At 41.6% G+C, this 13,907-nt stretch overlaps 1 protein-coding gene across 6 annotated transcripts in view; it reads right to left on the bottom strand.

The window, feature by feature from the left end:
* The window catches only part of SP4 (Sp4 transcription factor), a 54,712-nt gene extending 47,421 nt beyond the window's left edge, over nucleotides 1-7,291 (bottom strand). Inside the window, exons 1-3 of one of the 6 annotated variants that reach the window (XM_006085064.3) lie at nucleotides 7,061-7,291; nucleotides 6,534-6,646; nucleotides 4,466-6,020 (exon numbers count right to left, since the gene is read on the bottom strand). In XM_006085064.3, the coding sequence (XP_006085126.1) occupies nucleotides 4,466-6,020; nucleotides 6,534-6,646; nucleotides 7,061-7,067 (1,675 nt within the window). In that variant the 5' untranslated portion in view covers nucleotides 7,068-7,291. Of the gene's footprint in view, nucleotides 1-4,465; nucleotides 6,021-6,533; nucleotides 7,012-7,060 lie in introns of those variants that run through there. The other 5 variants (XM_014452488.2, XM_006085065.3, XM_023750784.1 and 2 more) reach the window with 5 other exon arrangements.
* Nucleotides 7,292-13,907: the final 6,616 nt, after the last annotated feature.

Below are 13,907 nucleotides of genomic sequence, written 5' to 3'. Positions count from 1 at the left end.
ATTCCTTAAGTATTACTTGTTATATATTCTCTGATTTGGGTTTCAAAAGCAGATGATTAAAACTCTGTTTTTCATTGTTTCTCTCTCTAACCTGAAATCCTTCTCAAAGATGTCCTTTTAAAAAATTAATGTGGCTCTACACAGTACTTTTTTTTATCTTTTATTAAAATCTTAAAAATAGGCAAGAATACTGTTTTGGCAACATCAACAAACTTAAAGGCCCAACTTGGTAGTTTAGAACCTAAATCACTTGTACAGGGTGCAAGATATAAGTTCTTCATAATGAATTCCAATCTATAAGGAACAGAATTAGAAGATTTTAAAGAAGATTAAAGGAGTAAACCTGACTTCTCTAAAAAAGGAAATAACCACCAAACACAGGAGCATATGTATATGTATATGTCCCCAAAAAATGTATACACACTTTGAATACCATTATTAATTCCAATGGTTTAAAACTGAAATAAAAGAAACATCAATTGAGCTACCAACTGTTAAAGTGTGTATACATTTTTGGGGGACACCCTGTTTAAGTGTATATGCATATATGTGTGTATATTTATATAACATATATGTACATGTTATATTAAGATGCCTACTAGGAAAATCCAAATCAATAGATTTGGCAAAGGAAAACCATACTGTATTAAACTTCAAGTCAATTTCCTACTTTTAATACCTCTGGAAAAATGTTTCAAGTAAGAGGTTGATTAAGTTAGGTTTTTAATTTAATATAAATGTCAATTATTTTCTTTGTTCCCATTTTCAGCAATAAATGAAAAACTGGCCCTCCCATTCCTGGTTCTGCCACATCCACAGGTTTCATAATTTAGATCCCCCCAAAAGTAAAGGAAGGTAAGAAAGTCAAGTTCTTGAAAGGCTAACATATTTTCCTCAAGTATGAACTACCTTTCTGTGAGAATTAGCATAAAAACCGTAACTGTCATTGAAATTGATAAATATCCACCCATTCAGCAAAAGTATGACCTGTTACTATATATGATGATTACAGTCCCCCAAAAATCAAATCGCTGTCCAATGCAAGTTAATTACAGATTTAAATACCAATGGTCCCCGCACATTCCACTTCCTTTAAAGAGATAACTGCTAAGTTTGCTTTATCTAGGGCTCTTTGGCTACCACAGTACATTGTGAAAACAGGTAGTTCTTTTTCAGCAAAACATCTTCCATTTTCTCACTTATTTAAAACAAAGGATGTTCTTAAACTAACAACAGTATGATTGGTTGTTACCTTTGCTCTTAACTTAAAATAGGATTTCTGCTTTTCCTTTAGTCAAAGTCAAACTCACAATCCCAACAAGGAAACAAATAATAGTATGTAGGGGGGTACATGTATTTAGTTCCTACTACAAGTCTAACTAATTAAATGCTAGATGCTCAGCCTGGAACCTGAGATTTCAAGCTGAGACCAAACCACAAAAACATATTATGCTGAATACATTATTAAGGAAAGAGGATCCACATAGGTTGTCATTATCAGTCTCATTTCATAAAATCAAGTATTGAGCTCCCCAGCCTCCAGAATTGTTTCCTTCAATTACCTTGTATAATTTTTTTCCTTTTCTGCCCATATCATGCAGTCCCTTCCCTACAACATGAGGATGGATGGCAGAAAACTTTCAGTCCCTTGTTCTTGAGCTAGCCATTACATTCAAAACTGACACTAATAATTTTTTCAAGCCCTTGTAATAGATGTCATGAATATTTGTTTAATTTTCCGCCATAAATTAAACAAAACTAAACAATACCATTCTCCTGGGGGGCAGGAGGGCATGAAATAACAAAAAAATACTAAAAGGTGAATGGGGACACAAAGAAAAGGATCTAACTTCCAGGGCTCATTTATAAAAGGAATATAAAGGCACTTATTGCTCATACTCCCCCTTCTACAGACAGTAAAGTACCTCGTGTCCCTTTTAATGTCTTTAAAACTCAAAGCCAAAAGAAACGAATGAAATCAGAGCTATTTCATTAGCTCCATTAAAACTACACCAAGGCATTGCTCCCAATTCCAAACTGCAATCTTCTCCATTATCTTCTGTACCTTAATTCAGCAAACATTCGTCAAGCCCTACTGTGCTAGGAAGGTAAATCTGCAAATAACTAGGCCCAGATTAACTGCAATGACTTGTAGAAATCAGGGTACATTTCTGGTCTTAGTAACATGCTATTGTTTTAAAATTATTGAGCCTATCTATCAGAAATATGCTCTTCAACAACAACAAAATTTAAGATCTTTGGTTTCAGGAGAAAAAGAAATCCAATTATGTAAAGTTCAAATTTCCTCATACATTTAAGTGCCCCAACATCATGTAAACTCTTTAAATAAAAAAAAAGTATACTGGGAAATGATGGACTAAACACAACTACTGGAAGTGCTCAGCACGCAACCAGTCAATAAATATTTATGGAATAAAAACTGTAAGTTTTATTTGCCATCAAAATCCATTCTCTGAGGCACATATGAACTCACTTGACAGCCACCTGCTTCCACATTTTGCCTTCTGGTTCACTAATGACTAGACCTTTGTTTCTCAAATTTCAATAAGATTTAGAATCACCTAGAAAGTCTGTTGGAAAGGCAAATCCCTTGACCACTTCTTCCCCACAAATCGCAGTTCCAGAAGCTGGATCCTGCATTTGTAATATTCAAGTGAATCTCAGACGGTCAGATCATATTCTCAGTTAGCATTGGCTTACCCTCGCAATGGGCAAGGGGAAAATTCTGGGTTGTAAATGATATTAATTAGAGAACAAAACTGATTATATATAAACTAAACTATGTTACTCGATTCTTTTAAAAATTCACTAATGCTTAATAGACAAGACAAAATATAAGTAAAATAATTTTTGCTTTGAAAATGGAAACTATCATTCAATCCACCAAAACAGACACTTTTCTGAAATACTTAAGTGATTGTCGATATTTAGAAAAAGATTCAGAACAAAGCAAGTTATGGAATGTAATTCAGGGAAGCACTTATATAACTGTGCTATAATAGTTTTAGGGGGAAAAATACCACATTCAAAATACTCCATGTCAACACAGGAACCACTAGCCACATGTGACTATTTAAATTAAAAATAAATAAAATTTGAAATTCAGTTCCTCAGTTGCAATAGCCACATTTTAAGTGATCAAAAGCCACACATGGCTTAGTGGCTAACATACTAGATAACAGATATAGACCATTTCATCATCACAAAATTCTACTGGATAGCTCTGGTTTGGAGGTAATGGTATCTAAATAAAATATGTAATCTGTCTCCTGAATCAGAGATCTCTATCCAGCAATTTCCAATTTTAAATATATACATCCACTTTAGGTAATTCACTTTAAAAAAACAAAACACCCAAAACCCTAGCATAATTTTTTTGAAAGTTGTTTTAAGAAAGGTCACTCAAAAGTGAATGCTTATTCATGTCAGATTATCAAAACACAAATATTTAAAGAGGTCTGAAAATATCAAAGACACTAAAATGACAGCTAGGTTTTCACTAAATCAGAATCAATGAAGAGTGTTTAATTATTAGAAAACAAAAGGTAGTAGGTAAGTAAGACTGGTCCAGAAAGATGAAAATACTTAAGACTAGTTTTCCAAATACTTCAGAAATATTATTTATATGCATAACAAATAACTGCTTTACAACTGGTTTTAAAATGATCTTGCTACAATTAATTCTAGTCAGTGACATTTTACTATCTTCAATTTCTTTCCACCAACTTAGCACTAAAAATATCTATAAATAACATAACTACCATAAGACTTACTTAAATGTAATTTTATATGTGAAGGACTATTAACTCAAAAGCCTGAGCAACTCCTGGTTTTAGCAAAAAAGTAGCCAAAAGTTAATCAAACAACTTGCAACGTAAAATTTTATCTCTCAACTGCATCAATACCTAGTTTAAAACAATACTGTATAATAAAACTCAAAAGCATGGGCAACAAGATGCTGAAGCATGAGAAGTAACTACCAATTTAAGAAAAAGTAAACCTTATTACAAAGTAGAATTAAAACTTCAACAGGCTCACAACTGTATACTAATTCAAATTTAGACCTACTTTCCCTGAAGATAAAAACATCGCTTTGACTAGGGTTCTTTTAGAAGAGTTCAAGTGTACTCAAATATGATCTCTAAATTACAGAGGACTATACTGATTCTAATCAGGAAGTTTTGCTCCATGGAAGAATTTTATAAAACTGTCTTAACAAATTTAACACATAAAACCTAACATTAAAAATGTACAAATGTGAAAAGGTCACACAAATGATTAGTTATGATAGTATAGCATTCCCTCGTATTGTAGACGCCTTAAAATTATCTGTTTACTTCAGAGGTCTACATCAAATCTAAGAATCAGCAAAGAAAAGCAATAACTGATGGTTACTAAAAACTGTATGAAAGGCCCCTAAAGAGAAAAGACTGTAGTAACTTACCCGCAACACTAGTGATTGTAACTGGAACTCCTTGCACTTGAACGCCTGCCGCACCCAGGTTGGCAACACTCACTGTCTGAAGGTTAGGCACTGATGCAAGCTGGGCAGTATTCAAAGTTATTGGGGCACCAGCAACAGCCACAGGAGCAATCTGAGCAAGAGTTGTGCCACCACTTGAAGACACTGGGGTGATGGTTAACTGTTGGGATAACCCAGCATTCTGAACTTGCAAATTGGAAAGACTCTGAATATTCTGAACCTGTACTGTTTGCCAACTGATTTGCCCTGAAGGTGTTAAAGTTGGAGCCCTGATAAGCACCTGAGTCGGATTTACTGCTTGAAGTTGAACATTCTGCAAAGGCTGCTGCTGGATGGTCTGAATTGTCTGCCCTGACTGGAGTTGAAATGACTGTGGCGGAATAGCCTGAATAATCTGTTGCTGAGGCTGTTGGATCTGGATCTGTTGTAAAATAGGCTGGCCTACAATTTGCACCTGCTGAAGAGAATTTGATTGATCCTGTGTATTCTGTATTCCATTCGACTGAAGCTGACTGGAGCTCTGGGCTTCAGACTCAGTAGCAGCAGGTGTTTGAGATTCTTCAATCGTGCGTTCTGAATTATTGGCTGATGTGCTTGCATACTGGCCCGTATCTGCTGAGCTCACTAACGTGTCACTGCTGGTCAGAGAAGTTGAAGCAGTGGTTGTGCAGGTGGTGGAGGAGGAGGGGGATTCTGGCATAGTACTGGAAGAAGCAGTGGTGGTGGTGGGTGTGGAAATTAACTGACTCCCATTAGAAGTCCCACTCTCAGTAGTAGTAGCAGGCTGGCCAACCTGTCCCGTCCCGCCTCCTGCAGCCACGTTGTTTATCACTGGCAAAGCTAAAGTCACTCCTCCAATGTTAATTGGCAGGGTTGTTACAACTTGAGCCTGAGTACCAGGAAGGGTCTGTAACTGCAGTGGTATTGAAACACCAGGTCTAATTTGGACTGGAACTGTCTGATTTGCCAGGTTTTGAGCAAGAATATTCCCAGAAGCTGTCCTGTTAGCAGCCGTGAGGATAGCTTGATTATTACCTGCAGAAATGAGCTGAATTTGACCCTGCAAATCCTGTAGAGATGAACTACTAGTTGGATTGATCTGAATTTGCTGGCCTTCCACTGTCTGAAGTTGTGGAATCACTTGGTACTGTACGCTACCACTTGGATTTTGTACTTGGATGACTTGAAATTGACCAGGGGTGGAAGAATTACCTGATTTAGTTTTTGTAGGAGATGCACTCCCGTTATTACTGCTGGAAGAACTAGACGAACTAGAAGCTGGTTGAGAAACGTTATTTTCTTTTGAAGCAGGAGGAGTGGAGGCAACAAGTTGCCAAGCGTTTCCAGCAAGTTGTGTTGTGACCAGTTCTAGCTGTTGTGGTTGATTTTGAAGTTGCACCAATCCTTGGCTTGGATCTATAATAATTTGCTGTTGTCCAGTTGCTTGATTTTCACCAGGAGTCCCTATTTTGCTGCAAGTAGCTGCCAGTAAAGCCAGAGGAGAGGGCTGAGAGTCCTACCCAAAAGGGGATGGTAAAGGAGAGGGGGGAAAAAAAGTGGGCGGATTTAGTGGAGGCCAGTAGTTGGGAGGGGCTTAGTTATTTATTTTGACAGCTCTACATTTAAGAACTTACTCAGGAAGTGGCAGAAATAAAAAAGAAATATTAACAAAATCAGTAAGATGTAGGAATAAGGAAGCTGATCCTGTAATACAAAGTTTAAATAAAAGAAAATTTCTAACAAACTTCCTTAAAAGTGTTATTCTCCTGAACTCAAAATGTCCTTGGGAAAAATACACACCGGTTTGGTTTTTTTTTTATATAGTCTGAGTTCCTAGTGTAATTTTAACCAACGTTACCCTCAAACGTAAAATCTTTATAAATTTACAATTTAACTTCCTCACTCTCAGAAAGATGCTTTGAGTGGATAAACATTTTTATCCTGGTCTTAACTTCTGGGCATTTAAAGGGCATAACTCCCTCTTTCCCCTTACGTTCCGTGATGACACGTTTAATATGTTTCCTTTTACCTGGGAGCCTGAGGTTTTGGTTTTTTTATTGTTATTCTCTGGCTCAGAGGGTTTCCCTCCTTCTGTAGCCATCGCCGCTGCCGCCGCCTCCTCCTCCTCCTCCTTCTTCTGATCTGCAACAAACCCCCCCAACACACAGGCACGACAACAGGTTACCAGGATGATTAGCATTCGACTCCCCCCTTCTCGCCTCTCCCGCCCCTGCGAGCAGCAGTCTCCATACACCCGCGGTCCACGCACGCCGGCAGGGGGTGGGGAGGAGGAGGGCAGGGAGGAGGGGGTATCACAAAACGTGGTTGGAAACCCGACCCATCGGCTCCAGAGCGACACCCAAAAGGAGGCTGTTCTCGCTCAGACATGAAGACAAAACACAACCCTCCTTCCCTCCCCCTGATTCTCTCCCGCCCTCTCCTCCTCCCCTTAAAGCATCTCAGCAGCCCCGGGGGAGGGGGGAGAACCGAGCAGGGTCTGGGGAAGGAGGGAGAGGGAGGCGGCGAAGGAGACCGAGGGGGGTGGAGAATACGTACCGCTCATCCCGCATTAACAGGACAAACCCTCAGACGGAGACGCTGGGAGAGAGGTGGGTGGGGGTGGGGGTGGGGGCGAGGCGGGAGGAGAGGCCGGTCCCGCCCGCCCGCGGTGGCTCGGAGGAGGCTGTAGCTGGCACAGGCTCTGCCTCTTTTTCCGCGAATGGCCGCCGCTGGGCTGTGGCGTAGCAGCTCCTCTCTCCGCCCGAGCCCGGCTGACTCGCCCTTGATTGACAGCGGCGGCGCGCGGCGCGGGCGGCAGCGCGGGCCAGGGGCGGGGCCAGGGCGGCGCGAGCCGGGCCGACTCCCCACCCCCCTCGGCCTCTCTCCGCCAGAGCCGCCGACTCTCCACCCCTTCCCCCAGCGGATTGGCCGCCGACCTGCCGGGGGCCGGGGCGCTGGGGCCGCCTCCTCTCCACCCCTTTCTCGGGGTTATTCTTTTTGCAGCTTTTCTGTTCCTCTCTTGGCTCCTCTGTGCTCTTTCTCTCGGCGTTCTAGCTCGGGCGCGCGGCCGGTAGGCCCTCCATGCAGCCAAACTTGTTGTCTCAGGATATCCCGCCCCCTACTCATTCCCCTGCGCCCTCCCCTCAAAACCCCGCTCCAGCACCCCTCGGAATTGCCAGTAAGGAAAAAAGTAGGGCTACCGCTTAAGGGGAGCCGGAGGGGCGGATGCAGGGGCGCACTGGCCACAGACAGCTTGGCGCGCCGAGCGAACTGGCCGCTGCCCCGGCGCAGGGAGCATGCCTTTCCCGAGGCGCATCCGGACCCGGGCGCCCTTTTTCCCTGGCTTGGCCCCCATTGGCTGAGCCCCTGGTGACGCGCGCTGAGTGGTGGAAGAAAGAGGGCGGGGAGATGCCGCAAAGGCTCTTGGCCCTTGTAGTTTCCGGCTGCCGCGGCGCCCCTCCCTGGCACCGCCTTCCCTCCCGCCCCCGACAGAGGCCGCGCTGCCGAGCGGAAAGCTGCCCGAGGGGGCGGTGGCGGCAGGGCGTGGCCCGGGCAGAGTGGGAGTAGAACTGAGAGAGGAGGGGGAATGGGTGTTGTTTGCCTGGGCCTATCCGCCGCGCGGGGCTGCCCAAACCACCTCTGCCACCGCCTCCTCGGCTCCAAGCCGCTCCCCGCGGGGCGAGCTCACACCCGGAGCGCTCGGCGATTGAGCGGGCGGCAGCATGGAGAGGCGGGGTTTGCTGTCCTCCGGGTTTGAATGAACCCGGCTTCTTGGAGAAGTGCTTTCGCCTTTCCTTTCTTTGCTCACCTCCCTCCCCGAGGCCCCCCGCTTCAAATCCGGGGCCTGCTTTCCCACAGAGAAGGATCTTCCATTTTATTTGTTCTCTGGCTGACTGCTGGAGCAGAGCAATGGCCCTCCTTCTAACGCTGCATCATGTTTTGCCGAGTAGCCCTTATGGTTGGTGGACTTATCAGCCTCACAAGATTCTCGAGGTTAAAAAAAACCCCAGCTCCATTTGGGTCAGCACCGGTCCCTGTTCAGCCTAAGCTTCTGGGCAGGCGGAATTTACATATGACCTACAAAGCATTTTATTGTCCAATGCACTTGAGCAGTCTCCTGGCCCCAGCTTTCCTCCAAAGTCCTGAAGTCAGGACGATGCCATGGGGTATAATAGGCGCCTGGTTAAGTGTCTCAGAGGTGGCAGTGAATAGCTCATGTAAACACTGGCCTTGGGAGTCAGGAGCCCTTGCACACGCAGGCTCACTGCCACTCACTCCCTTTTGACCTGGGCTCCACACACAGCTTTGCGCATTCTTGTCTCCTGCCCAAGGCCTGCCATGTAGCAAGGGTGACGAGATCCCAGGGGCTGCTGCACTTGACTGGCATTTCCTTTGCTTGTTAAACTAATTGCAACATCCGCTGATGACAAAGCCAGCAGTGCAGCAAGACAAAGCAATTCGAATAACGAATTAGATACTATTGTCTACGCCTTCTTTAAACAATGAGCCTAAGATCCTTAGAAAACCTGCTTTCCTGCCAGTACAGTACAGAAAGCTCAAAAGTACTTCTTGCATTTACAGACATGCTATCTATCCTCGGCTCTAACCAGGAGCCTCCCCAATTCACTATGATGAAGGAAGGAAGACATTTTGCAGCCTTATGAATTGGGGCATTCCCTGTAGTTTTCTTACCTTACAAAACCTGGTTCGGAGGGGCAATGCCGCTAGCTCTGAACCACAGGTTAAAAAAGAATACTTATCCATTCAGTATGGATCTACAAAGTGTCCTAAATATGTGCACCCTAAATTTAACAGGTATTTGTGAAACATAGTGTAAGGGAAGAAAATAATTTTTCTCTACCCCTTTTAGCTGAGACTCCTGTAATGAAAGATTAACGAGAAAAAACAATTTTATTAACGTGTATACCTTATGTATACACGTGAGATAAATGGAAAAATGAATAATTCCCCATGGTAGCTTAAAATTTGGGGTTAAATATCATTTTAATAGGAAAAGTTAGAGATGGGGATGTATGCCTCTTGGAGGGAGAAAATAATTTTTAGGAAAAATGAATGGGCCTATAGCAAAATAGGCCCACTAAATCCAGGGGTGGGCCAGGGAATAATGATAACTTGTGACAAAGTTGTCTGGATGTGGTATAGACTTCTGGTTTCTTCTCCTGTGATAAGAGTCAGTCTCCCATGGTTGATGAGACTCCCAAAGAGGGGATTTATGACAACTGAGTTCCTCTTGGAGGGGCAGATAAAAGGAGTTGAGAGAAAACCTGCATTTGCTGTTTTTCAAGTGCCTACAGCTGAACATAATCAATATGCCAAAGTGGCATATTCTGCTACCCTTCAATAGTTAATAAGCCCTGATTTTTAAGGTGGGCCAAAGCTTCTGATCCCTGGCTGAGCCATGAGACCTGGGACAGGTGACTAATTACCTAAAATTAATAATTTCTCAGGCACCATCTATACTAATAAAAGGGTAATATGCTAAGTAGACCAGACATCTATCCAGACGTCCTTCTGGACAAAGCCACAGTGGCGGGGGCCAAGTCAGAGGCGGTTAGGGGCGACCAGGCTGGCAGGGGAGGGCAGTTAGGGGCAACCAGGCAGGCAGGCAGAGGTGGTTAGGGGCATCAGGCAGACAGGCAGAATGGTTAGTGGCGATCAGGCAGGCAGGCAGGTGAGCAGTTAGGAGCCAGTAGTCCCGGATTGTGAGAGGGATGTCTGAGGGGTCCTGGATTGGAGAGGGTGCAGGCTGGGCTAAGGGACTCCCCCCCATGCACGAATTTTGTGCACCGGGCCTCTAGTATCTATATAATAGAAGGTTTAGCTAGATGAAAGAGCTCCAAAATTACAATCATTCTTATACCACCTTCCTAATTTAAGCTATGTACCACCTACATTATTAAATGTTATTCTTTAAACCAATTTACTTTTATTCCTGACCCAAATAATTTAAAAAGTTGATATCACCATAGTAAAGGAAAAGCCAGTGTCTTAGCTATAAGAGTAAGTATAAATATAAAGCAACAAAATCCTCAGCTTCAGGCCAGTGAGGGTGGTTTATTTCCAGAGGAAGCAGTTCGTTGAAAAAGATTTCTTCCTACATTCATATTTCTCATAGAACAGTAGCTTGCAATTTTTTTTCATGATGATCCACAAGAATATATTTTATATTGTGACCTAGTGTATATACATATGCAGAAGAAATTAGCATTTTTATTCAAAATATTTAACAACATTGAGCACTGACCACTAAGATCAAACACTGCCTCAAAGCTCTAAAAGGGTATCCTAGAGGCCCCCTGCCATGCATTTCCCTTGCAGTTGCTGGGTGGAGAGCTCCAGAGGGTGGGCAAAAAATGTTGGCCATGGGGAGAGGGGACCAGACAGGACTTAGACACTATTTATTTGTTCAGGGGTAACAGCTTTTAGAGCCATATCAATATGTATTAGTTGAGTATCAACCAATTATGTTAACTGAAACAAAGCTTCAAGAAAAATTATTCGTCTCCCTACTCTCCCTTTTATTATTATTTTAATAAATCCTCACCCGAGGATATTTTCCTATTGATTTTTAGAGAGAGTGGAAGAGCGAGGGAAAGACAGAGAAATATCGATGTGAGAGAAACACATCGATTAGTTGCCTCTTGCAAGAGCCCCAACCAGGGCCCAGGCCAGGGAGGAGTCTGCAACTGAGGTACATGCCCTTGACTGGAATTGAACCCAGGACCATTCGGTCCACAGGCCGAAGCTCTGTCCACTAAGCCAAACCGACTAGGGTTCCCTCCCTGCTTTAAAAAAAATTTTAGTAGCAACCCAGATTTTGAAAAAAACAAACAGTGTCCTATGGTCTTTTATAAGTCTCCCCCCCAACACCTTTGTGGAATAGAAAGTTCATATTCTACTTATATGGTAGAATACATCTAGATTCCAGGTAGATTTTTTGCCCATAGCTCTGAATACCTAATTGAACTCTCAGTCTGCATTTGGGAAAATGCTGCTGGAATTTTTCACAGGTCTCTATCAGGTATATATCTCCTGGTCACCACTTTCTAGGGCCTGGCATTTCTCAACTGACCATTCATTCAATCAATCAATAAGTCATAAAATCATACTGAAAGCACTATTCCTCCGCCCCCAGTGCAAGCCATTAGGTGTTTTTTTTTGTTTGTTTTGCTTTTTTAGGTCCTTAGCTTTTTTAGGGCAAAGGTCAGGGCTTTTAATCCCCCACAATGCTGAGGATAAGTTTAGTAAGACTTTAATAAGTATGCTTATGAATGAATATAATAGAAGGAGCTCCAGAGAATACTTAATTTGAGAGGAGAAGAAACTGAGGCCCAAATATACAGATGACTTGAATTTTAAATATGAAAGGGACCAATTTTTAAAAAATATATATTTTTATTGATTTCAGAGAGGAAGGGAAAAGGAGAGAGAGATAGAAACATCAATGATGAGAGAGAATCATTGATTGGCTGCCTCCTGCACGCCCCTACTGGGGATGGAGCCTGCAACCCAAGCATGTGCCCTTGACTGGAATCGAACCCAGGACCCTTCAGTCCACACTGTATCCACTGAGGCAAACCAGCTAGGGCTGAAATGGACCAATTTTAAGTGTCTATATCAGGAAGCTACTTGTTGAAAAAATTAAGCTGCTTAATTTTTTCTTTGGGAAGCCAAAAGCAAAAGATTTGGAGAGACCACAAACCAGAGAAAGATCAAAGTTTAACATCCACCTCTGCTCCAAAGTGCATCAACTAAAATGTAGCCAACCAGGAATTCAGCACAGGCTTAGTGAATAGTGCATAGTTCCTATAATAATAAAACCCTGGTAGTGTTCAAAATTCCATTAAAAAATAAATTCCTTAGATAGATACTAACAATAATTGTTTTCAGGAAGCAGAGAAAGTTTTCAAAATTTAATTGTAATATAATTGGGACCCAAATATAGAATATTTATGTGGAAATAGTGGAAAAAAAAAAGAAGCCTGTACATGTGTAGGTCTTTTAAGAGTTACAAAGTATGTTTGCAACTGACACTGAAATAGTGAATAAAGATTGACCCTCAGATTGCTTTATTTCTCCAGAAGAGTTGATGACATTGCTATTCCTCATATGCACTTAGCTCTTTAAGGGGTTGTTCGTGTGCAACTTCAGAAAATTTGATGAACAATTTTTAAATGTGATTTTAACCCAGTTACACTTATTGTTTATTAATATTTGAACATAATTAATAACTATTGGCAATTAATGGGGTATGAAATAAATACCTATTGAATATTTCATATCAATTTATAGAAGTATAATAAGGCTCATTGTTCACACACACACACACACACACGAGATTTGGTTAGTGTATAAGTTGAGACATAGATAAAAATTAAAAATTAATTTTTTAAGACTGTATATAAGCCCTGGCTGGTTTGGCTCAGTGGACAGAGCGTCAGCCTGTGGACTGAAGCATTCCGGGTTTGATTCCAGTCAAGGGCACATGCCCAGGTTGTGGGCTCGATCCCCAGTGGGGGCGTGCAGGAAGCAGCCAGCCAATCAATGATTCTCTCTCATCATTGATGTTTCTCTCTCTCTCTCCTTCTCCCTTCCTCTCTGAAGTCAATAAAAAAAAAAGACTGTATATAAAATTAGTGATTAAACATCATGAAAATATAAAGCACAAATTTATAAATGCTACTTGTATGTGAGGGTTGTGAATATGTCATGCCAGGCATTTAAAAATGCTTGGAAGAACTAATTACATTAAATTTAATAATGTGGTTTGAAATATATAATGAATTTAAATTAATTAATCATATGAGATAATTTAGGAAAAAATTATGTGTTAATTTTGAGATTAATATAGCACTAATCAAAGATCAGATAAAAGTAATTTTCTTAGAAGTAAAATACTTCTAGACTTTTACAAAAAGATTTGCAAATTGAACTTGAAGGCTTGAAAAAAATTATGACTTTAATAAATTGAATGTTAATTTAAACCCCCAAAACCTATAAATTTATTGCTCCAAACTGTCCAAATGTCTCCCTTGAACATTTAAAAAATTCACTAACACCCATAAGATAACTAAAGGAATCAACTCAAAACTAGATATCTAAGAATTTCTGTGAGTACCAAAGATTTTAGTTGTTAAATTTTAGTTTCAGTTCTTCTTTCTAATAACATCAGAAACAATGATCTTCTGAGGCCACTTTGTTTTGTGATACGCCAAATCCTTAATCTAAGTCTGTTAGACAAACAGGGCTCAGGGGAACACACAGCCAGTTCATCTAAGAGGGAATTCAAAGTTTAAGGATATGGTATAAAGAAGGGAGGAATGGAAAACCGAGCATTTGTTTTAAATTGTTCAGGATTGTTTCCAAGCCAGTACTCTTCCTG

The sequence above is a fragment of the Myotis lucifugus genome, unplaced genomic scaffold (assembly GCF_000147115.1).
Source record: "Myotis lucifugus unplaced genomic scaffold, Myoluc2.0 scaffold_15, whole genome shotgun sequence".
NCBI classification, from domain to species: Eukaryota; Metazoa; Chordata; class Mammalia; order Chiroptera; family Vespertilionidae; genus Myotis; species Myotis lucifugus.
Note: the sequence above shows the minus strand (reverse complement) of the source record. Positions and strands in the feature narration are given on the sequence as shown.